Source organism: Protopterus annectens, chromosome 5.part0 (assembly GCF_019279795.1).
Source record: "Protopterus annectens isolate FY-2018-M chromosome 5.part0, PAN1.0, whole genome shotgun sequence".
NCBI classification, from domain to species: Eukaryota; Metazoa; Chordata; order Ceratodontiformes; family Protopteridae; genus Protopterus; species Protopterus annectens.
Genome location: NC_056735.1, coordinates 184,300,117 through 184,325,940, shown reverse-complemented (window position 1 = coordinate 184,325,940; position 25,824 = coordinate 184,300,117). Strand labels below are relative to the sequence as shown.

Genomic DNA, 25,824 nt, shown 5'->3' with positions numbered 1-25,824 from the left:
ATAATTTTTTTCTGCATATTTTGTCTTTTAACTCTTATCATTTTTTGAAACAGCACTTCTTAAGTAGACTCGTACTCAACTAACCTTTTCTTCATTTTAACCTCTGATTTTTGTAGTTTTATCAGTTCATTTGAATTGCTGCTTAAAGCTTCTTCTCTTTTTCCAACCTTTTGTTATTTAAGTTGATATAGTCATTCAGTGTTTGATTTATTTGAGTCATCTCTGAGTACATTTGGTTTATTTTTTTTTTCTTCTGAATAACTGGAAGCCATCTCTTTTACTGAAGTTGAAACTTGAACTACTTTTTGCTGAACAGCTGCAGCATTCCTCCCAGCCAATGTTTTCAGCTTTTCTGGTTCGTTTTCTCTAAATGTCTTCTTTGCTGGGATACAGGAAATGTTCTTACTAGACAGTAATTACATTTTTCCCAAAATGACAATTTCACCTGCTCTACTTTCTGAAACCATAGAAAGAAGTGCAGACATCTGAAATTAGTTTAATGGCAGAAACTGGAAGAACTGATGGGGAAAGTAAACTGAGCTTTTTGCATACATTGCAGGTTGATGACACACTGTTCAAGTCACAGAAATGAGATACGTGAATTTTTAGTAAGAAACAAAGAAGTGTTTTCAGAACTATTTGGAATAGCAAACTTGATTCAGTACCATATTTAGACCATTCTAAGAGAAAAGGTAAAGTTAAAACCTTGCAGGATACTAGTCACAAATAAAAGCTTTGTAAGAGGAAGAACAGAAATGCTAAAGATGTGGCTGACAGTGGAGTCAAAAAACAAGTGGAACAGCTCCATAGTGTTAGCTCCAAAGCCTGGTAGAACATTCTGATTCAATAATGATTTTAGGAAGCCAAGCAGTACTACAGAATTTGACAGCCACCTAATATCTAGGGAATTTGGACCACTTTAAAGGTTGAAAAAGGCAAGCTTCTTGACCACATCACATGTGAAAAAGAGGCACTGAGAAATCCCTCAAACTGTTGAATCCTGGAAAAACGCAGCTTTTTCAACCAAACGTAGCTTGTTCAAGTATACTTTTGTTTTGTTTTGTTTTGTCTACATGGTGCCCTTGCAAGCTTTCAAGGGTTAACAGAGAGAGTACAAAAGCCCCATGGCAGATATGCTTCCACTTACTTATATCATGTCATAGCATACTGTGAAGACTGTGACTCCCATCTTGCTAAGTACATGTTGTGTTAGATGCTGTAAAGACAAGTCTGTTGATTGTTAGTGTTCCAAGATTACATTAGGAATGACACATTTGGAATATTTATGTTACTTAATAAGAAGGGGAAGTACGGCCCCAGAAAGAAAAGTTAGAAGCAGTGAGAAATTGGCCTGTTTCAGACACTAAGAAACAAGTGTGGGCATTCATGTGATTAGCTGGGTAATAGTATCAGAAATCTGTATAGTATTTTGACAAAGGAGAAGATGCCCCATAAAGTAAAATGGACACTAGAAGCAGATAATGGTTTTAAACATTTGAAGTAATTATGTTCGGAAACTATGTTAGCATCCTCAGCTATCAGTAAGCTCTTCATAGATTATATTGATTATGAAATATAGGCCTGGGGTAATGCCCGTCATGTGATATTAAGGTTGAAGAATACCCTTTATGCTTTTAAAGTTGCAAATTAAGCAGAAGTGACACCAGGTATTCCAGTGCTGAGTGGGAATACCTGTTAATCAAGTTGGCACTTCCATCAAAAGAGTATCTTGTGCAGGGACTTTACATTAGTCACTGGCAATGTCCCCCCTCACATTGCTATAAAGGCAGCAACTTAAGAATACTAAGCTTTATTGTTTGACACTTTGTTACAAACTTTTGAAGTTCACTGTCAAACACTGGTCAGGCTCTACCCCAACAATGCAAATGGCCTCTCCATCTTACGGGCCTGAAACCAAAGGTTTCATGCGGGTGAGGGGGCATACTGTAGTGGGTCTTGCGATGGACATGTCAGAATTGTTGTCAGGTGAGTAATGTAAAGAGTATTGTGATATGATGCATTAAAAATGATGCCTTGTGAATGATATAAATATTGAGATACAGAAAATATGTTGTTCTTTAAGAAATCAAAGGTTTGTCTCTGTATTAGGTTGGCAGGTTCTTTTAAACAGTAGTAGTAACACACATTTGCCTGGTTAGGTTAATGTATAAAAAGTAAGGCTGTGGCCCTGGAGATCAGTAATATTAACCTTTCACTTTGGGGGGGGTGAGTTTTGTATCTGGAAAGTGGATCTGGTAAGTATGATGGAGAAGAGAAGAGAAAAGACTATATGAAGGAGCCCAAGACAATCTGTAGAAGTTTTGCTGAAGAACATAGCCAGTGCAAAACTACTTGAACTTTTTTTAGGGCTAAAACTAAGTTGGTGTTGAGAGACTATAGAGTTTATTTTTGCATCTTAATCTAAAAGTAGAGTTTGCACCACTGAATTGGTATTTTTCTCTTTTGATAAAATTATTATTTTATGGACAAAGTGTCTCTACTCTGTTTTGATACCACAATATAATTTATATATTTATATATATAGCAAGGCGCGTGCACACACACACACACACACACACACACACACACACACACACACACAGTCATTTCTCATCCACTGAGGACATCTAGAAAAGTTTAGTTTCTATGATTACTTTGTAACTTGCAACAACATAATGTATAATAGTATTTATGTTAGTACTAATAAATGTTAATAGCTAGAGTTAAAGTTGTCTTCAGTATTATTTCTCAAGTGGTGTAACAAACAAGTTCCCATGCTTCAGGATTCCTTGTCCTTCCTTTTGTGTCTTATCATCAAAATTAAAGATATAGAATATTAAAAACGTTTTACCATTTGAATCTGAAAGAAAGTATGAAAGATACCAATAAACAAAACTAAAAAGGTCCAACAACTGTAGCAAGAACAAAACTACTTTGAGTACATTTTTTTAACAAAAAGTAACTAAATATTACTAAAAGCACTATACAATTCATTATTTCTTAAACAAAGTATGAACTGTTTTCTAAGTGTAATAACACCCTCCAGAGTGGGTGTTATTACAGAATAATTGACCTTCCAGAGAGTGGGTGTTATTACAGAATAATTGACCTTCCAGAGGCAGTTATGAATTGAAGTTGAGATGCTGGGCTTAAGAATGGATTTGGATGTTCAGTTATCCCCCAGACCATTGTGTATTATTACTTGCATATTACTTGTTTAGTAAGATGTTTTTAAGCTAAGTTGCTATTTCTTAATTTTCTGTAAGGTGGTTATTGATCACATGATGGTCACCTGGTAGAATCTGGATATGTGTATGTTTATGTAACTGGTATGTTATATCCCAGGCATATATTATATTGGTATGGGTGTGCAGATGTCCCGCTTGCCGGATTTTATAGGAAAAAAAGTGAATTCTGATTGGTGGAGAAGACGTACCTTATCAGGGTCTCATCATGAAAGGCCCTATCAAAGATCAAGTGAAATGGGATCTTCTATTTCTGAAGTGTTTTGCTATTGAAGATAAAGTGAAATGTTAACTTCTCTTTATAAGAACTACTTTAGTAGTTATACTCACAACACTTTTATATATATTTTAGGTGCTTCCACTGGAAAACAAAATGAAGGAAATGCACCGATTCCCTGTAGCATTAAATATCGGTATGGGCATTGTTACCATTTTGTACATCAGCTTATCGACTTTAGGATACCTGAGATTTGGTGAAGACATAAAGGGGAGTATAACCTTAAATCTGCCACAGGATATATGGTGAGTCACCATTGTCAGTAAGTTTAAAAAATGTCAAGCTTATTTAATTGAAGATTCGTTTCTGGGCACGTTTCAACATGATGATCTTTTAATAGATTTAATAGAAAAATAAACGGATAAAGCTACTGTAAAGTATAAAGTGACAGGTTATATTTCTTGTATTATTTCATTCCATTCTAGAAGATAGAATGAAAAAAGAGAATGCGATGAAAACAAATTGCTTCAACATGAAAGCTAATTTAAAATAAATTAAACTTTATGATGTTACTACAACATTGTAAACTCTTTTCTTTCCAAATATCTGAACTATAAGTATTTTGGACCAATGGTTCATAACATGATGGACAAGGAATTTGAATTTTAAATTACTTGCTAACTGAAGAAATAACTGGATTTTTGTTGCTTTTTGTATGTGGGTACAGTAAAGCAGTAATTGTTAACATGTTTGGCAACACTGCAGTACAGTGATTTGCTTTGCACCTCTCAGTGCTTGATTCTTCAGTTCAGGTCTCGGATGGGGTGCCTTCATTTTAGTGTCTGTATAGCCTCCCTGTGTCCACATAGGGTTTTTTTGAATGCTTTGGTTCCGCCAACAGAACATATTTGAACCATAAGTGAGCCAATGGTCCTGTAAATTTCCCATATATGTGTGTGGGTGTGGGTGTATGTGTGTGTGTGTGTGTGTGTGTGTGTGTGTGTGTGGGTGGGTGGGTGGGTGGGTGTATGTGTGTGCACTTTTTAGAAGAGCTGAAACCCCAATTCAGGATTTTTTTGATAATTTCCACCACTTGGGTGTCAGGATAGGCTTCGACTCCATCTTCCCCATGACCTTAAAATAGATCAAGAAAGTTATCTGAGAATGAATGAACGAATGAAAGCAGAGGTAGGTTGTTAGGACCCATGACTATGTATCGGGTCTTCTGTTTTTCAAACCAAACAGTAAAAAGGTTATACAGACAAACCAATTAGAAAAATCTACAAGTAAAACCTAGACAAGCTAGAGTTTTTGCCGTGTGATACTTTAAACCTCCTGCAATAGATGCCCATGGGATAAATACAAATGATGCTTTAAGAACATCAAGTGTTTCAGTTCTAAGCTTTATGAATGTCCATGACTTTTTACTTTTTCAAGTCGTCATGGATGCAGTCAGGCTAATAAAGCCAAACCCCACTAGTTGTGGACATGCATGTTTTGGTCTTCTTATGACATTGTCAGCACAGCATAAGTGGACTGTTTGGCTATAGTTTAGAAACAAAATACCAGCAGCTCAAAAAACACAATCCAGGTTTATTGAAATCCAGGTAAGTGCTTTCGGCTGTAATACCAGCCTTCATCAGGCAACAAGACAAAGTGAACCACTCCTTTTTATACACAAATCAGTGAATAATTAATTGACAATTAATCATTTAAAATCTACATATGTAAAAATATATATAAAAATATATTAATAAAAATGCTATATATATATATATATATATATATATATATATATATATATATATATATATATATATATATATATATGTGTGTGTGTGTGTTTGTGTACACATATACATTCCTATCTATTATTAGCCCTCAATTTTAAAATACTTGAAATAGAAATTGAATCATTTAAGCCTGGGAGTTGTGCATTTAAATAAATTTGCCACGAATACTCCCTTGTTTCTAAAATGGTTTTCCAGGGGCCTATCCTGGGACCTGCTTGAATCTGTTCTAATACTGCAAAACCAAATTTATGAGTCGGATTAATTTCTAAGTATCTGTAAAGTGCATTTGTGTTCTTAAATTTGCTAATGTCATAAATGTGTTCATATATATGTTGCTTGATCTTACATTATGTTTTGCCTATATAATAAGCAGAACATTCTAAACAACTAGCTGCATATATGACCCCGTTTGTATTACAGTTAAAATAACCAGGGATGGTAATGACTTTCCCTGCTAAAAGTAGCTCTTCACACTCTAAAATATGAACACATTGAGTGCACATATTGCACTTTCTCATCCTACCTTGAGATTTGATCATAGAAGTAGAACAGGTATTATACCAATCTTGTAGGTTATGATCCCTCTTGTATACTATATTGGGCTGTGCTCCTAGAACCTGACTTAAATCCCTGTCACCCGCTATAAGCGTCCAATTTTTACACATAAGATGAAAAATGTTTTGACTATCATTGGTATGTGTTGTAACAAAGCTTATATTTCCATATGTATTACCATTAGATGTAATTTGTGAATTAAGAGTAGATGAAACTTGATTTGAGACAGGTGTTCCCAATTGTTCAGTATTATTAGTTGCATCAATTTCTGATGCTAACAAAGGCTTATAAAATCTTTTTTGTCTTTTGTCCACCACTTCACAAATTATACTGTCAACAAATGTTTTGGGATAATCCCTATTCAGAAACATATTCCCTATAAAATGACATTCTTGTATGAATTCATCCACATTAGTTACCATCCTGGCTGCACGCACCATTTGGCCTTTGATGACTGCTTTTTTTACATGATGTGGATGATTACTAGTGAAGTGCAAAGATTTATTAGAATAGGTGTTCTTCCTAAATATGCCAGCTTTTAAACATCCCCACACATAGTCTTTACATAATAATACATCTAAATATAAAATCTTGTCAGTTCCAATTTCATGCGAAAATCTCAAAAACTCAGTACTATTGTTAATAAATTGCATAAAATCAGCTATTACATGCATTGGTCCATCCCAAATAAAAAATAAATCATCCAAAAACGACAATATAGTTTAACATAAGCCATATATTGAGATGAAAACAAGCATTTTTCCTCCCAGACGGCCTACATTAGCATATAAAGTGCCCACTGAAGAGCCCATTGTTACTCCCTTGATTAGTTTAAAGTAGTGGCCGTCGTGGAATATGTAGTTGTTAGTAAGTATAATTTCTAATAGATGTGACAAGATGTTTACATTCTGTTGACCTATGAAAATTTTTTCAGTGAAAAACTCAGTGAACCAGTTTAAACCTACATCTTGGGGAATATATGTGAATAAATCTTTTACATCTACAGTGATGAATACTATATCATGTACATTGGATATTTTTACCATGTTGACCATAGTCAAAAAATTCCAAGAATCATGACACATATGTTCTAAGTTAAAAACTTTATCTTTTAATTGTATGTCTATATATTTTGCTATAAAATATGATAACTGAGTCAATAGAACAAAGTCTCTCCTTGTCTGATAGAATTATCTATCCTACATTCCAAAGTCTCTTATCCCAGAGATAGTTTGTTTCCGGGGTCGTATACAATATCCTCGGTTCCTAGTTATTAACTTCCTCATCTTACAACTTTTCTCTTTACCTGTTTACTCAAACGAAAATTGTTTTTGCAGCTTTTTTGCCCAGAATGTTGGTTTTTTGTTTTTTTGATGGAAGATCCTGATTTTGTTTGGATTAAGGTTCCGTTAGGCAGAGAAACTAGAGTGAAAGTTTTTTTTTTAATTAGAGGGCCCCTGCGGGTTTGGTTATGTTTTGTTTAGATACCTTATTTTTTTGATTTATAGTTTTTTTTTTTAAATTAGATAGCTAAAGTTTCTTAAAAATTATGTTTTAAACCATGTTAATGTGTCCTTTTTTTTTGTTGTTAGCAATGGTCTCTTATTCTTTGCCTTACATCTGCCGAGCTTTGTATAGTTATGGCTTAGGTCCCAAACATCTCCCGCTTATGCTTAAACCATGTTGGACTTAAAGGTCAAGTGTATCTATCTTCTAGGTAGGGTCCATCTCCTCCGGCTCCCCTTAGCGTAAGAAGAAAGCTTTTCCTGGCTCCCTCAAATCCGTAAAAAAATTGAAAAAAAAAGGGCTCGTGCCTTCCTTTGAGAGCCCTTCTTCAAAGAGCCGGTCTTCTCGAACTCCGACTCTTTCGAGTCGAGAATCGAGCTACAGTCCGTACCTGCGTCCATCCTCCGCGCAGCGGGCTGGTGAGGCTTTGAGTGCACGGATCCCGATGGGCCGAGTCGGCATGATTTTCGGCCACACGAAGTCCACCAGCCCTCCCTGGCACGGGTCCGGGCCAAGTGAGGCCTCGCCTCGAGCGGCTCCGGTCATTCGGAGAGCCCGATGGAGTCGAGCCTTCGCGGTCGGTAGGGCGGGCCCAGTCGAATTCCACCTTGATGAGGAGCCCAGTTCGGCGCCGGACGCCTCGAGTCATTCTTCTTCAGAAGTGTCTTTCGGACAGCTGAAAGAAGTCAACGTCTTTCACGGTGGTCTCTTGAAGTAGCCCATCCTAACTCCCCGCTCCTCCTCCGGTGGCTCAACCGTCCGATGCGGGAATGCTTACAGCGGTGCCTTCCGGCTTCGGTGTTGGCTGTTGTGGAAGTCACTCTCGCTCAGCTGCCGATGGACCGCTCTCCAGCCCTTCCGGGTGCGGCTGCGTCGAGTCCCTGAGTCGGCGGACCTCCCGGTCGGTGGAAGTCACCGAGCCCGGGGACCCGTCCGTCACTCCTCCCACTCCTCCACTGGGACCTTCTCAATTCGTCGGGTCCGACCCTTCCCGATGTCCTGTGGGGTTCGAGGGATCTGGTAGGTGGGCCAGCCTTGCCACCACCTTGCCGGCTGTTGTTCCCTCCCCCTGCTTCCTTCCCCCCGGTCTCGAGTCAGCCATTGGGCATGTCGAGTGGACCTTCCCCCACCTCTGCTTGACCCGACCTGGGAGCCCCTGACCTTCCATTGGGCAGTTCCCTTGGCCTGGAGTGTAAGAAGGACCCAGCAGCAGGACCCCCTTCCCTCCCTCCCCCCGACACCTGGGTTCCCTTCTTCCGGAGGCGAGCTAGACACTGCTTTTCTCCGTCGACCCTGCGGAGGTCGGGGCGTGCCGAGACAGCAGATAGGAAACTCACAGCTCCTTCCCTCCGGCCTCGACGGTTCCGCGGATCGGCGAGGCCTGCCGGGAGCCCCCTAGCTTTGTCTCGCCCTTCCAGAGCGCCGCCCTTTGATCTCCTCAGGTTGCTGAGTCCTGATTAACTTCTGCTCCTCGGTCCGGTCCTCAATTCTTCCCAACTCGGCCTCCGCCTTTTCAAGGTGCCAGGTGTACAAGGTAGAGCTTCCAAAGGTGTAATGGGTTTGATTGTGAGCATGGAGCGGAGGCTTCGGCGTCCATCCATCCCTTAATAAGTTTCAGGGCATGGATGGCAGCGCGACAAAGATTGCTTTCTGTGGCCAGCGACTGCTATGGTGATGAAGATTTTCACGCAACACCTTTTGTGGCAGAGGCTCTGGATTAATCGTCACCTAATACCCTCTAGGAGCATCACCTAGACACAGGTTGAGGTGCCCTTTTTGAACTCTTCTTTTACCTTAAGGTCACAGATTATCTGGCATCCTCATGGACTAACTTCTTGGCGGCGGCTCTAAGCGGCTGGGTATGCCTGTCACTTAACCCGGAGATTTACAACTACTTTGCGGTCTATCTGGACTGGGACTAGCCAACTTCTTTATTGCTTCTCATCTTTGACGCCAAGTAATCCACGACCCCTTTACGAGACTCAAACTGAACTTTCTTTAGGTACAGAACTCTAGGGCCTGGCTATGGCTGCACGTGGAACACTTGGGCGCTAAGTCAGGCCTATTCCGCCCTTGGCTTTCCCTCATCCTTTTCATAAAGCAGAGGGCACTTTCTTTCGCTCTCTCACAGGAAGGAGAAGACTTGCAGCAGCGGGGGAGCCACGTCCCAGAAAGCGCCCCTTTCGAGTATTCCAGTCCCCCAGGCGGGGAGGCCTCGGAGTGACCCCGCGGAGGTCCAGCTTCGCCTCTCACGTCGGGCACCCCTGCGGCTCCGAGAGGGCGGGAGATCCCTGGGGTGCCGCTGAAGGAGCACCGGAGGGGAGGAGCGGAGGCTATAGACCAGGAGAGACCTCGATCAGGCGGATCCTGCTCAGGATCCTTCCCCAGCATCCCCAAGGAACCCCATTCCTCCAACCCACTCCGGGCCCACCACCCATCACCGGACCACCACACCTAAGCAACTGGGAGGATATTGCTCAGGACCACCTGTCCCAACCTGTCATCTCAGATCACTCCCCCATCCCCCCAGACATTACACCCCACAGGTTTTTGGTGCCAAAATTTGCGGCTTTTGAAGACCCATTAGATCTTAGCAAACAAAGGAAATTTCCAAAAAACCAAAAGACCAGGGTCCTCCAGGGACTTACTCTCCCGAAGGAGTTTTCTCAAGCTTGTTTGGACTTCGAAGAGGATTTTAGATCTCACTATCACGGACTGCTGATTTGTCTAAAGGCACCATTCCGGAGAGGAGGTTTGCTGATTCTCCGAGAGTTGTTTTTTGAGTTTTGATGTCTGCCCAGCCCCTCCAGGGACTCCCCCTATGCGTTTAAGTCATGGTTGGCAGATTCTAGGGGACATGTGAAGTCTAGGAGCACTGCCCGACTGTCTCAACCAAGCCCCCTCCTGCCTACCCCAGGAAAGCCACTTTGAACTGCTCAATTGCGATGGGCGCTTCATAGTTCCTCAAAACCTAATTATTCACCATCGGTGTGCATTCTCTCTATCGCGTATTCTGTTTATTCTGTGCAGATAGATGTCAAAGGCGACCATTTCTATCTCCCCTATCTTCTAAGGATCGCGGAGGCTTCAGTCGGCTTCAGGGCCTAATGTTAGATTCCGGTGCAGCAGCACATGCTCCACGAATCACCGAGAGTCTATCAGCCCCTCCATTTCTCTATCTGGCTTCGGTGTTGTTTCGGGCCAGATACTCCAGCAGGGGCTCTCCAGCCAGTCTTCAAAGGAGCTGTTGGGCTCCGTAGCAGCCTGATCGGCTCCGGGTGCCTCCCTTCTCCCCCCACATTCTTCTACTTCAGTCCTGAACCTCAATCTGAACTTTCTGTGACACCTTGTTCCCCACAGGAGGCACCGGGCGGGGACCGTCTGCCTCTCGTCTTCGGTGGGGGGTCATGCTCCCCAGGCGTGGTTTTAGGCGTTCTTTGTTCGGCACAAATCCTTGCCAATGAGGTACACTTGACGCCGGGTGCAAGCAGCGCTACAAGCACTCCCAAGATAAGTATACAGGTCAAAATCCGACACAGGTCGGTCAACAATGCCCTGATCAAAATACTCCTGTCGCTTCCTATCAGCGTCCTTGATCCTGCGATTAGCTGGATGTAGAATTGCTATTCTGCAAGCACAGCATGTGAGCGTTCACAAATCCAGCCCTGACAGGGAGGACAGCTCCTTTCACAAAACAGAGGCAGGTCCGAGTGGGACTTTGGCAGCAGTGCCAGCCTTCCATCGGGCGATATGAAAATTGCGATCTCTTGTAAGTCCCGTCCCCTCAATGGTATAAACATCGCCTCACCACGAGTCCGCAACACCCCTTTCCCGAACGATCTTCCACCGAGCCTCCTTCCCTCTCCTCATCTGATCCCCATCCCCCATTCCAATCTAGGACGGTTCTTATTAATTAAAAAGTTCAGGACGCCCCAGGCCATTTGGTCTTGGCCTTCTTCCCTACTGTTGCTCTTGGTGCTCCCCTTTTGAATCAGTGGTCCTTGGCGGGATCCAGACAGGGACCTGACTTCTTGGCTAGTCCGATCAGTCGATCAGTCGTTCAGCAGGACGGAACTCCTCTTCAGGACATCTGACTCATCAGTCAGGACATTGCCACTCCTTTCTTCACATATTTGCTTTTGGAAAAAGACTTCTTCAAAAAAGATATCTCAGCAGATATGTAAGTTTTGGCTGAAGGGGTGGCAAGTCTTGGATTACGGGATTGGACCCTTACACGGTCAAAGTACTAGTGAAGTATGGAAGATTTTAGCTCAGTTGCAGCCCATCTTCAATCATATCTACCATGGCGGTCAAGTTGAAATTTGCAAAGTTTTTCCTCTCCTTTTTACAGCCTTCCTTAATGAGCAACAAGCTTTAAAAAGCCTTTATTAAAGGCTTGGCTTCTTGACCCCCCCCATACACCTTCTGCTCCGATCAACAAGCTTTGGGTACTTTAACCTACCCTCACCTGCATTTTCCACGACTGCCTCACAAATTCCTTTCTTGGAAAATTGGGGCACAAAATTGCCATTACTTCAAGCGGCGGGTTTCAGAGCTTTTCTTTCTTGGAAGTTCAAACCACCTTACCACTTATCTTCCCACACCATAGAGTATCCTATTCCCAAGGCTCTCCTTCCTTTTACCAAGGTTTGTTCTTCCAATTATCTGTTCACAATCCTAAGTCCACTCTTTCTTGAATCCCAATTTTTCTAATGAAGCTGAATATACTTTTCACTGTTGTACACAGACAAGACAAACAATATTTGGACAGGGACACACACTTTTCACATCAGATCAGTTGTTTGTGTAGCTTTTGTTGAATAGGACCTAAAGGGCATCAAGCAAGTCAGTACTCACTGTCCAAGGGATCATCAGGCATCACTCACTCCATCTCTAAAAATCTCGCTTGCCAGCCTCATAAAATTCTGCATCACTCCTCATTCTACTAGGGCTATGGCCTTCGCTCCTAGCTTCCCAAAGCTCTCATTGACATTTAGGGCGTGGGCCGCTTCTCGCTACTTTCATTCCTTTTTTCTCTATTCTACAAATTAGTGTTCGCATCCAGGGTTGGCTTCTTTTGTTTCCACAGTTCTCAGGAGTGTTTCAGTGACACCATCGTGCTAGGGTGCTAGGCGGTTCTGTCCCTTAGACGAGATAGAGCAGTGAGGATCACATTAGTTAGCTATACTTAGTTATACTTTAGATGTATGGGATGTATCCATCTTGCTCCTAATAACTTACCCCCACCCTTCTCCCCTGCCTTGTAGATAGACCAGGAGACATTCGCGATCCGAATTGATCTTCTTTCTCCCTCTTTGAAAAGATGTAGTAATATTATAATGTCTCTCTCTGTGAGTGTGACAAACAAGACAAGATCTGGGAAGTAGTGGTGGTGGTGGTAGTGCCTGGTGACTCAGCCTCAGCCAATATTCGGTCTATTGTAATTTAAGAAAGTAGGAGCCGGAGGAATCGGCTCGAACAGGATGAGAGAGAGAATGTAGGCGAGATGGATCCCATACATCTAAAGTTACGGTAAGTACATAACTAAAAGTTTTGGAACATCTGGCATCCACTATGGGACGTAGCAGTGGTTTATTTAAATCTTTATGTATTTTTGGAGTTCCAAAAAATATTTATTTCATTAATTGAGGCTTCAACATATGCATCTTCATATAACAACTGTAACATCAACTGATTATAATCCATGGCATTCATCACGACTAAACCTCCACCTTTGTCAGGCTGCATAAAGCGGAGGTCACCCCTATTTTTTAATTCATTCAATAATGTCCTTTGTTGTAGGTTCATATTGCCATCATATAATGATGTCCTTTGCTGTAACACGTGTCTAAAGTCTAAGTCGCATATTTCCTCAAACAATTTTAAGGTCGGATCTAAACAGGGATTAAAAGTACTAGGAACATGATAAGGATTATTATTCATTGAATAGGTGTCTTGAAAAACCAAAGCTAATTTCATTTTCCTGGTATAAAGCTTTAGTTCTGTAAGCAATTCAGTTATTTTTGCTCGCCTATTAGGTATGAAAGTCACTACTACTGTAAAGTGTAAAGTGACAGGTTATATTTCTTGTATTATTTCAATTCCATTCTAGAAGACAGAATGATAAAACTGAATGTGATGAAAACAAATTGCTTCAACATGAAAGCTAATTTAAAATACATTAAACTTTATGATGTTACTACAAAATTGTAAACTCTTTTCTTTCCAAATATCTGAACTATAAGTATTTTGGACCAATGGTTCATAACATGATGGACAAGGAATTTTAAATTACTTGTTAACTGAAGGAATAACTGGATTTTTTGTTGTTTTTTTGTATGTGGATACAGTAAAGCAGTAAGTGTTAACATGTATGGCAACACTGCAGTATAGTGATTAGCGTTACACCTCACAGTGCTTGATTCTTCAGTTCAGGTCTCAGATGAGGTACCTTCATTTTAGTGTCTGTATAGCCTCCCTGTGTCCACATAGGGTTTTTCTGGATGCTTTGGTTCCGCCAACATAAGATATTTGAACCATAAGTGAGCCAATGGTCCTCTAAATTGCCCATAGATGTGTGTGCGGGTGTATGTGTGTGCACTTTTTTAGAAGAACTGAAACCCCAGTTCAGGATATTTTTGATACTTTCCACCCATTGGGTGTCAGGATAGGCTTCGACTCCATCTTCCCCATGACCTTAAAATAGATGGGATGACATGCTCGACAAGCCATGATGCTTCGCTAGGGACGGCTTGCACCTGTCACCCCTGGGCTTTCGGATATTGGCAAAGGCTCTTGCTACCCCCATAGTGCCATTTTTAGGCAAGGCTCAAAAGACAAACCCACCTCCATAGGTATCACAAGGGATAAGAAACTAAGAGTAATGCTACTCAATGCCAGAAGTCTAAACCTGAAGATGCATGCACTCGAAACTCTCCTTAGCATGGAGAACATCGATATTTGTGCAGTAACAAAAACCTGGTTCAAGGCTCCCGAGAGCACCCCAGCACTACCAGGTTATACCTCATACCATGCTTTTCGGCCCCAAAACTTGGACCGAACCACAAAAGGAGGGGGAGTATCAATATCTGTCAAAGATACCCACACCTCCAGGTTGGTGGCACAGCACGAAGCATCAGAGACTATCCATGTGCAACTAACAGTGGGTAAAACTGCCTTCCAGTTTATAGCCTGCTACAGACCACCCTCCCAAACCCAGGAACCCCACTCGGCCTTTCTGAGAACACTGGAAAATATGAAGGTCTCTCCAAACACCATTATATTGGGCGACTTCAACTACCCAAACATAGACTGGGAGCATTACTCTAGCTCCAACACCCTAGCTCAAAGGTTCCTAGAATTTATAAACTCAAATGCTATGGAACAACTTGTTACCACTCCCATAAGAGGGGAAAACATACTGGACCTGATCATCACCAACATGGGGACTCTATGCTCCAGGCCAGAATTGTATCCCTCACTGGTAAGATCAGACCATAAACTAATCTCACTGGATATTCACATCCCGACCCCACCCCCTGCCCAGAAAACCACAGTGAAAAACTTCTCTAAAGCAAATTTCACACTCCTCAAAACCGAGGTGGAATCCTTCAAAGCCCCCGGGCCTGTGGAAAATACGGCCCAGACCGCAGAATCCTTTATAAACGCATTCTATGAACACCTTCAGGAATGCATGGATCATGCAATCCCAAATAAAACCAAGACCCAATCCTCCAAAGGCAGGCGTCCTGTCTGGTGGACCCCAGCCATAAACAAACTATACAATAGAAGGAGGAAGCTACTACATGATAGAGCAAAATCCCAAAAAGGGAAGGTATCTCTGATCAGTGTTAGCAAAAAATTACGGGCACTCATAAAATCGTCTAAGGCCAGCTTCGAGAGAAAAATTGCACAGGACACTAAGGATAATCACAAGGCTTTCTTTAGTTATGTTAGGAACCTGGGTGGGAATTCCCAGATATGCTCAGAATTAGTCCAAAATGACAAAAAATACACCAAACCCACAGACATTGCCAACATCCTAGCTAACAGGTTCAGCGCAAACTTCTCCCCCTCCCCCACCCACCAAAAGGGCAAATATCTATCCCAGCAATGTGCTGCCCCCTGACATCTCAGATGCTCAGGTAAGAGCCGCCCTCTCCAAAGCAAAAAACACAGCATCAATGGGACCAGACGGTGTCCCGGACTGTGTCCTACATGAACTCCAAGAAGAGCTAAACCCAAACATAAAACTACTGTTCAATCTCAGCCTTACCACAGGATATGTACCCAAAGAGTGGCGTACAGCAACAGTGGTCCCTCTCCACAAAGGTGGTGCCTCAACGGATCCTGGAAACTATCGCCCCATAAGCCTGACTAGCTTGGTCTGCAAAGCTATGGAAAGGATCATCATGGACCTCATAAATAAAGATATTGGGGACCTACAGACACTGGATCCTACCCAGTTCGGCTTTGTTAAGGGCAGATCCTGCCTCTTAAACCTGGTCGATTTCTTTGAAACAGTCACCAAGGCCATTGACGAGGGTAAGGTGGGCCACACAGCCTACATGGACCTCGCAAAAGCCATTGATACAATACCCCACTTGGGCATTATAGATAAGCTCACCAGCTTAAATATAAACTCCTATGTCACTAGATGGGTTGCAAACTGGCTCAAGGACAGAACCCACACGGTTAGAATTGCTGGAGCCATGTCAGACTCCAAACCAGTTACAAGTGGCATCCCACAAGGCTCAGTCCTGGGACCTCTCTTGTTTGGTATATATTTCGGAGGTACAGGCCAACACAGAAGGACTGTGGCTGACCAAGTTCACAGATGACTGCAAACTGGGCGCCATAATCGACTCTCCAGCCGACACAAGCATCCTCCAAAAGGGCCTCATAGAAACAGACAACTGGTGCCAGAGCCATGGCCTCAAGCTAAACGCCAAAAGTGTATAGTCATCCCCTTTGGCAAAAACAAAGTGCCCACAAATTACCACATAGGTGGTAATCCATTAAACGGAAGAAGTAATTAGGGACCTGGGGACCCAAGTTGATAGCAATCTCTCATTTGACAACCACGTGGCCAAAGTGGTTAGAAAAACATTTTATATAGCCGACCTAATCATGAAGGGATTCACATCTAGATCAGGAGAGGTCATCGTGCCTCTTTACTCATCCCTCATCAGGCCCATAATTGAGTACAATGCCCCTTTTGGGATGTACCTTACCAGACACCTGCACCAACTGGAAAGACCCCAAAAGTACCTCACTAGGAGGATCAAAGGGCTCAAACAGATGCCATATGCTGCCCGGTTAAAGAAACTCCAGCTCTACTCAGTGGCATACCGCCTGCTCAGAGGCGATCTGTGCCTGACGTATAAAGCCATGTCCAACCCAGAATTAATGGACATGCTGCACCTCAGAAAATCCAAATCCCATCGAGCTACGCGCTCGAGAGACTTGAACCTCAGCACTGAAATAAATAGGACATGCTGGAGGGACAGATTCATAACCCAGAGGCTCCCTTCACTCTGGAATAAAATCCCAGTCCAGGTTAGGCAGAGTCCCTCATTGACTCTCTTCAAGAAGAATCTTGATGAGTGGATGGGAGGGATCGTAGGTTTACCCCGGGTATCACTTCTGTGTCACTGTTAGACAGAGGCACAGTATACTAACCTCGAAAAAGGGCATAGCAAAATTAATTTAAAATGGGTGGCGAAAGCCAAACACACTCTGGCTAGGCTTATAAATGCCCTAGGGCAGATAGCCTAGTATGAACCTATGAACCTATTAAGAAAGTTATCTGAGAATGAATGAACACATGTAAGCAGAGATAGGTTGTTAGGACCCTTGGCTGTGTATCAGGTCTTCTGTTTTTCAAACCAAAGAGTAAAAAGGTTATACAGACAAACCAATTAGTAAAATCTACAAGTAAAACCTAGACAGGCTAGAATTTTCACTGTGTGATATTTTAAACCTCCTGCAATAGATGCCCATGGGATAAATGCAAATGATGCTTCAAGGACATCAACTGTTTCAGTTCTAAGGTTTATGAATGTCCATGACTTTTTACTTTTTCAAGTCTTCATGGATGCAGTCAGGCCAATAAAGCCAAACCCCACTAGTTGTGGACATGCATGTTTTGGTCTTCTTATGACTGTCAGCACAGCATAAGTGGACTGTTTGGCTATACTTTAGAAACACATGGTCATTAAACCTACCTGATATCTATGACCATTAAGATGTCAGCAAAATATCCCAACTAACATCCAAACCATTTTCACCTTGGATATAGACAAGTGCTTACATTGGCAGAATACTGTAAAGGTTTGCCTTCTGGCTAAAACAGAAAAGGTAAGGTTAAAATGCACATGTGGGGCTGTCATATAGATATACAGTTGTTTAACTTATCTGAGATAAACAAACACTCTTTGTTCAAGTAGTTTTTATTTTTTAGAAGCTTAAAGAGTGGCTGTCTTAGAGTGAGCTTTTAAAACAAACCCATCAGATTCCAACCGACCAATAAAAAAGTGGGCTAAGTTTAGATGATCAACATAGTTCTCTCAGCATAACTGATCACTTGATAAACAGTGCTTCTAACTGAGCCCCCTAGAAGGATTAACAAGTTCACACTACTATGTTATATCACAAGATGGCTTATCCTGGTCTTCCTCAGTCAGCAAGGTGTCATCCCTGCTAACTTATTATTAAGTAGGGACAGCCATTACTGAGCTGCTAAGAGATTGGTTGGGTATGGGTGTGTTTATTATAGCACTGTTTACATTGCACATAAAATCAACATTTAATTTTAGTTGTACAGGCAGCTGTCCTTGAAATCTATTTTCTAGTGTCAAAATATCTTGGTGCACTTGTCCTAGTGTCAAAACTAAGGAGATACACCGAATATCTTGTCATATGCACCCTAGTATCAAAACTAAAAGTGATTTATAAAATGACTTGGTGTAAGTGTCCTAGTAAGAGAACTAAAGTGGTACACGGAATATCTTATCATAAGTGCTATAGTCTCAAAACTAAAGTGATTCAGAGTATCTTGGTATAAGTGTCCTGGTGGTAAAATTAAAATGGTACATGTACACTTATATCAAGGTATTCTTAGTATCAAAAGTAAAGTGGTACACAGAGTACCTTGGCATAAATGTCTTGTGTCAAAACTTGTGGCACACACAACATCTTGGCATAAGTTTACTAGTGTCAAAACTGAAGTGATACACAAAATATCTTGGCATAAGTGTTGTGTGTCAAAGCTAAAGTGGTACACAATATCTTGGTATAAGTGTCCTAGTGTCAAATCTAAAGTGATACACAGAGTATATTGGCATAAGTGTCTTAGTGTCAAAACTAGAGTATCTTGGCATGTGTCCTAGTATCGAAAGTAAAGTAGTACACAGAATATCTTGACATAAGTGTCCTAGTGTCAAAACTAAATTGGTATCTAGAATATGTTGGCCTAAGTGCACTAGTGTCAAAACTAAAGTGGTACACAGAGTATCTTGGTGTAAGTGTCTTAGTGTCAAAACTACAGTATCTTGGCATAAGTATCCTAGTGTCAAAACTGAAGTGATGCACAGAATATCTTGGCATGCTTCTTAGCATCAAAACTAAAGTGCTGTTTAGACTATCTTTGAATAAGTGTGCTAGTGTCAAAACTAAAGTGGTACCCAGAATATTTTGGAGATAAGCGCTGAGCTACAGGTGTGCCTGCTATATCTGACTTAGCAATGTTGCATTCAATTTATAGGTTGCACATGTTGCCCTGTGAGGGCCAAAGCATGTAACTGCCTTGTTGCAAGCTACTTAGGCTCAGTTACCTCACTTTTATGAAGTTTGGCTGTCATCTTAGTTTATGCCTAGCCACAACTACTACTTTTGACTGTTCACAACATTCTGAAAAACAACAAATACCCAGAGGGGTATCCTTGAGGGGATATTCCCATTAAAATAATCCTTTGAGGGCGCTGCTGTGAGTCAGGGATCCACGAAGGTTCTGTTGATCAGATCTATGGAGTCCTAAGAAGGACTGTTTTTGTGACTTTGTCCTGAAGAGTCCTTAAACTGACTGTTACTTTGTCCTGAAGAGTTCTTGAAAGGACTGTTGATGAACAAAACTCTTACTAGTGGTGAAGTCCTGATAAGGACTGCTGAGTGTTCTTGAGGACTTGGTTCTTAAGTCCTTAAAAGCTTTCTGACCAGCGCTTGGAGAGCATTTAGAAACAGTATATTGTGCTGAATACTCTTAAATAAAGGGACTTAAGGACCGCTTAATGGCAGCATCTTAGTCTTTCTTGGAGATCTCCTTTTAGCACTGAGATAAGGTTTTGAATTTTTTGAAATCAATAGCCCTTGTCAGGACTTACGCCTCATAATTTTTTCTCTGTCTGTCCGGCTCAGATCCACCGAGCCCATGGTCCTTGCAGCCACCACCACAGAGACTTCCGACAGCAGTCCTTCTTAAGGCTAATTAGAAGAGCACCACTACTGCTAAGGCTCGGCATGGCCACTGACTCTCAGCTGTCCTCGAAGCTAGAATTCCCAGCTGCCGAGGGTCACAACCATAGTCCTTTTAAAAGACACTCAACAGTCCTGACCTCAGGCTACACTCAACCTCTGAGTAGAGTATCCACGCTTCTCGGATACTGTTCACAACATTTTCTTAATCTCACCTTGGATCACTTTGACTCCTAGCATATTTCTTCAGAAAACAAGGGCTAAAGCAGTACACATGGTAGAAGTCTGTGTAGAGGCTCTATCCTGAATGCAGTATTTTAATCTGTTTAAACTATGCACTCAAGTTCAGTGCACATCATGCATACAGCTTCACTTCTCTTCATATAATCACCTTCTGCACTAACAAGGTTCGTGAGTCAGAACTGTCATTATGTTGGTGGCTGATTTAACCACCTGAGCTTAATTTACATTAGGAACCTTTCTAGAAGTACAGTGTGTGAATGCAGGCTGCTGTTAATAGGTTCATATATTAGTACTAGGCTAATTGCCCTTGTGGTCATTTTAGGCCTAGTCAGTTACTCCATGTGAGAATCAAACCTTGTACCTTGTGTCTGTAAGGTATACACCTTATCCATTATGCCAACTTCCTACCCTTAAAACTGATAACAAGAAATTCTTGTTAGACATTTTTTTAAAAGACAAGTAGATGCCTTGATGAGATTTGAGCTCATGGTCATTGATTTAGTAGACCAGTGCACTAACCCCTGAGCTATAAGGCTACATTATCTGAACGAGCTTAGCTTGCTATAATGAACACAGTGGCTTGCTTAGAGCTTTTATGACATTATGTAAAGCTGAAACTGTGATGTTTTGGGGCTTAGTTTATCTTTTCTTTTCATTATGTTAACGAACACAGTGACAGATTTGACATATTATAACCACTTCCAAAATGGCTGCACATGAGTAAAAGCTTGTTTCTAGCTGTCCAAATGTGAAAACAGAAACTCAGCAGAGAAGGCCACTAGACTTGTGTTTATGGGTAAATTTCAGTAACTGGCTAGTGAGTGCACTGCCTGGATGCTAGGAATAAAGAAGTACAGAAGACCTGGAAAAAAAATTAGCTGCAAAAGTGAGGAAGAAACACTGACTGGGGAAAGTTCTGCATTCGTTCATCAAAAAGCAATGCAACCTTCAGACATGACTTCCAATAACCTACAGGAAGATATGACAACTGCATACAGACCTGGTAAAAATAAACAAAACACTGATGGAGTATATCAACACAACAAAAGGGTGGAAAAAATGGAAGAAGCTTTAAACAGATATTCAGATGAGATGACAAAGCTTCCAAAATAAGAGGTCGAAATGAAGAAAAGGCTGGCTGAGTATGAGACTGCTCAGGAAGAGATGTTTCAAAAAAATAATAGAATTAGAGGACAGAGCATGTAGGGAAAACCTGAGATTTTCAGCTATACCAGAGAAGTTGGAAGCAACAGACTGCATTAATTTTATGAAAACACAAATAAACAACTGGACTAGCATTCCATAGCAGGAGTTGTTACTTGAAAGGGCACATCATGTGTATTCTCCAAACCCGGCTATAAGAAACCAACCTAGATCTTTAATAATAAAGATGCAATCCTACCAGCAGAAGGAGTTGATTCTGACAAAACTGTGGCAGAAGGACAAAGTACTAAAAGTCTGAGATAGCAGAGTGTTTGTGGAGAATGATTACTCCTTGTATACCATACAGAAGAGGAGCAAATTTATTCCACTATTCAGGGAATGTTGAGATGCACATGTGAGATTTAAACTGCTGTACCCAACTGCCTTAAAATTATTCTTCCCTGGAGGGACAAAATCATTTTTTTGATGAAATAGTTGCTAAGGAAATACAAAAGTTTGCCAACAAAAAGTAAGCTGTGAAACAGAAGGAGATTCTTCTCCTTATTCTTCTGGTAATAAAGACCACAGAGGGACTGTACCTGAGAAACCTTTTCAAATTTTTCAACGGAAAATGTTAGAGAGAAGGAAGGGAGCACAAGAGTTGACTAGAGGAATTGAGAGTATGTTGGAAATGAAGCAGAGACAGGATTTTGGAGATGAATAGTAATAAAACCAGTGACTTAATATGAGATTACAATGCAATCATTATATTTGTGAATTATGACAAAACAAGATATTCTGGAAATATTGGACTTTTTCAAAATCTGTTGTTGTGGGGGACTCTAAAGCATATGCTCTACTTCATGTCATTAATGGTCGGAAAAGTGCTTTGGGGAAGGGAAGAATAGGGAAAAAGTTAACTGTAAGTAAAGATTTTTTTTCTTAAATAGTCCCAGTTTTGTGGCATGCTGTTTTCTTTACATGCAATAAGTAAAGTTTTTTTTCAGTTATTTGTAAGTGTAATGGGGATTGTAAACAGGTGCTGCTGTTCTTTTTTTTTTCTTTTTCCCTTCGGTCTTCCTTTTTGTTCAGTTTTAGGAAATGTAGGCACTGCAATGTACTAACAAGCCTGGTTAAAAAGCATGATAAAAGAAAAAAGAATGTTTTTTTTTTTCCTCATTCTTGCATGGAGGAATGACTGGATTAAAGACCTTAGACTGATTTAGTAACAAGTTTTAAGAGAGAGCATGTAAATGAATACATTTTTTTACCAAATACATGTATGCTCAGTAACAATTCTTCAGCTGGTCTTCATGTTTCCATGTAAATAGTCTGGTAAAGAGAAACTGTCTGCCTGGTTCTTGTCTCCATGGAGAGAATCTGATAAAGAGAAACTAGCTACAGTCTAGTGGAGAGGGATTGGCTGGGGAATAAAAAAAGAAAAGAGAAACTGGCTAGGAGATAATGTTCTCTGACAGCATTCAGGGGCTTTCCCTAGGTAGTTAATGTTCTCTTAAAACATTCGGGGGGGGGGGGGTTCCCAGCTGGGAGAGCTAAAAGAAAAGACAAAACCAATCAGCACTTAGTAGAAGCACAGGCTGCACCATGCATCTTAGCATGGATTACATTTCTTTTAGGTTAGCTCAGGTCTTTGAGGTGCGGCTGTCAATTTTGGACTTTTGTTCCTATTAGGATGTTAAAATGTCAATGATCTGATGTTAATCTTCATTCATTCCTTACTGATGAATTATCAGTTCCGTCCTCGGAACCGAGCCGGCCAATATCAAGCTCCAAAAACTCTCGAGCCAAAGTCCTAACCAGAATGCTCTGCTCCCTGTTACCTCACATCTCATTTGCCGCGTTGCTGAACAGCTGTGTCAAGCCACTCTCTCAGCTAAGTGTCTAATTTTTTGACAGTTTATATATTGTTATTACTCTAAATTTTTTTTTCTCAAAAGTTTATTCTAATATTTCCTACCCTATCGCACATTTAGACTCTCTCCCTTTAGTCTTTTCCCCTTTATTACCCTCTTTTCTTACCCTGTGGTAATTCTCCATTACCATTGTTGGCAATTCTTCCTTTTCTCTTTTTACCCTTTTCTTGGGTAGCCGTTATTCTTCTTTTTGCTACTGTGCTTCTTCTCCAGACCAGCTATGTCGGATAAGAAAAGTTTTGTTGGTTTCAAGCAGCACAAGGATTGCGGCCGTAAGTTACTGCTTTCCGATGGCCATGACTTGTGTCTGCTGTCTTAATGTCTCCCACTTGACTGTAGATCCGCTGTGTGGGATTTGTAAAAATTTCTCTACAAGGACTCTCAACGAGAGGAAGAATAAGTTAATTTTGAAAGGTCTCCTCAAGTCTCCTTTCTTTGAGGCTATTTCTGGGTCGGAGGGCTCACCCCCTCTTGTTAAACCCCACAAGAGGCATTCTTCCTCTTCTTCATTGAAGTCACTCCCTCCTTCTCTCTCTGGAGATTGTAGGGAATCGACTCACAAGAAGGTGAAATTGATTACTATTCTGGCGCTGCCTCCTGTGACCATGTCGGCTTCAGGCTTAGCACCGCCCCAAATGATCCTGACTACAGCCATGTCTCCTTTATCAATATCGGCCCCGGAGTTCCCGGTGCAGACAACTACGGTTCCGACAGTTCTGTCGCCATCCCTAATGGTACAGTCAATACAGGTTCAGTCCCCTTTGGCACCAAGTATGACTCTTCTGTACTCCATGGCGCAGACTCTTTCGGCACTGACATGTACTTCTGTGTAGCCCTTCTCGGCACCATCCTTATTGCCGGTGCAGACATTTTCCACTATGGCACCGTACTCTTTGGGGCAGACCTTTGCCTTTACAGTACAGACTCCTTCAGCTACTATGGCGCTGACAACTTCGACGCATATGTTTTCCACACCGTTTTCTTTGGTGCAGACTTTCTCGGCTCTGAGCTCTGCACCTATTGAATTAGCAAGTACCAAATATTCCCCTTCACTCGATCCTTTTGCAAGCAGTCAGTATAGTCCTTTCCTGGAAAGGCCAGAATTGCCATCAACATTCTCCATGAGGTCAACCAAGAGTCTTTCTGAGCAGGATGTGTTGCGGCTTGTTGACCACTTGCTTGTGGACAGATGTCTCTCTCAACCATCGAAGTCCACGTTCTCTCATTCAGGTGAGCGTATTTTCCCTCAAATACCAACGTATACTCCTCCTTCGACTTCCACTCTAGTTTCGGAGCATTATTACTCCGATAGCAGCTTCTCTCCCTCTGACTCCAATAGTGGATCTCACTTTGGAACCAGAGTCGTCCTTGTGGCCTTCGGTGCACTGGGCATCGCGCTTTTCTCAGGCCAGTGGCTGTGCCATTGGGGAGGGCATTCCTGGCTCCCTGCCGATTTTTTCTTTGGCACCTTCCAGGGATGCGCTCTCTCTTGCGGTTCACGGTCCTCTTGAGACTCCTGGTCTGGGGGTGGGCTCGTCGGGGTGTGACCCCGGTTCCGAGGTTGTCGTGCTTGGTTCCGGGCTGCCTTTCCTCCTTGGGTGGGCCAACCTTCCAGGCCATGGAGAGGGCGGTTGCCTCCGCTGTCAAAGCTCATTTGTCAGAGTCCTCTCCCCCCTCTGTGCTGCAACTGCCACAAGCTTCAACTCCCAGGCACAAGAGCCTCAGGTCTCTCCTCCTCAGGAGACCCTCTCTTTACAGTCTTCCCCAGAACCTCCCACTGATGAAGCACCCTGCAAAGCATCGTGTAAGAGGAGTCACATGGACTCTACTGAGGAGTCATTGACTCAAGATATGGATTTTGATGATGGGGTAGGGTCCCCATGGTTACCCTCTGATGAGGTCTCCTTTGGTGACATCCTCGAGATCCTTAGAGGGGTAACTTGCAGCCCTTTAATCCTTCCTCTGAGGAATCCATATTCCTGTAGGCTTTTCGTGCCCAACCCCCTACCTCCTGGGTCACCCCCGCCTGTTGCTTGTCCAGCTCATCATGCAGTGTGCATGGAAGGCTCCTAGGGTACCTGTCAAATCTTCGAACTATCAAAATTTGGAACGTTACATGGTCGAGACCAAATGTTCCAAATTTTGAGTGCTCGAAGATAGACTTTCAATGGCACCGTACAGTGCAGATTGGGAGAATTTCCCTTTTCGGCACTGAAGTGCGGTCTCGGAGTTGGTATATTTAAGTAGGGGGGTGTGGGCGGTGCCTACACTGTTAAAGTATTTTTTTCTGTGTTTTTTTTTATGTTCGAACATCAAAATGTAATGTTCGACATTTTGGATGTTCGAATATTTAACATAGACCCAGGCTCCTGATACCATGGAAGCGATACCTAAAAGGCCAGATAAAATATTATCACCCCCCCCCCCCCGCTGAGCAACCCTACTGGCCATGTGGTCTTCCAGTAGATGCTATGGTGGTGGCAGCTGCTACTAAGAAGGATTTGGCAGAAGAGAGCCAAACTGTCCATCCGCCCAACAAGGAGTCCCTGGCGATTAACAGATTAGGGAAGCATGTGTTTCCTTCATCGACCTTTGCCATAAGGTCTTTGAATTATTTGGCACATTTTACCAGGCTTCAGCAAGATCTTATCAACAAGCTCACTGAAACCTTAGCAGGAGCTGTTTCTGACGAAGTCCGTGATAATGTGGCTTCTCAG

The 25,824-nt window shown here is 42.1% G+C and overlaps 1 protein-coding gene across 1 annotated transcript in view; it reads left to right on the top strand.

Annotated features, from left to right (window-relative positions):
• Positions 1–25,824, top strand: part of SLC36A4 (solute carrier family 36 member 4) — a gene marked incomplete in the record, with an annotated part of 1,257,367 nt that overhangs the window by 1,081,054 nt on the left and 150,489 nt on the right. Inside the window, 1 exon segment of the mRNA XM_044072201.1 lies at positions 3,598–3,767. Within this exon segment, the coding sequence (XP_043928136.1) occupies positions 3,598–3,767 (170 nt within the window).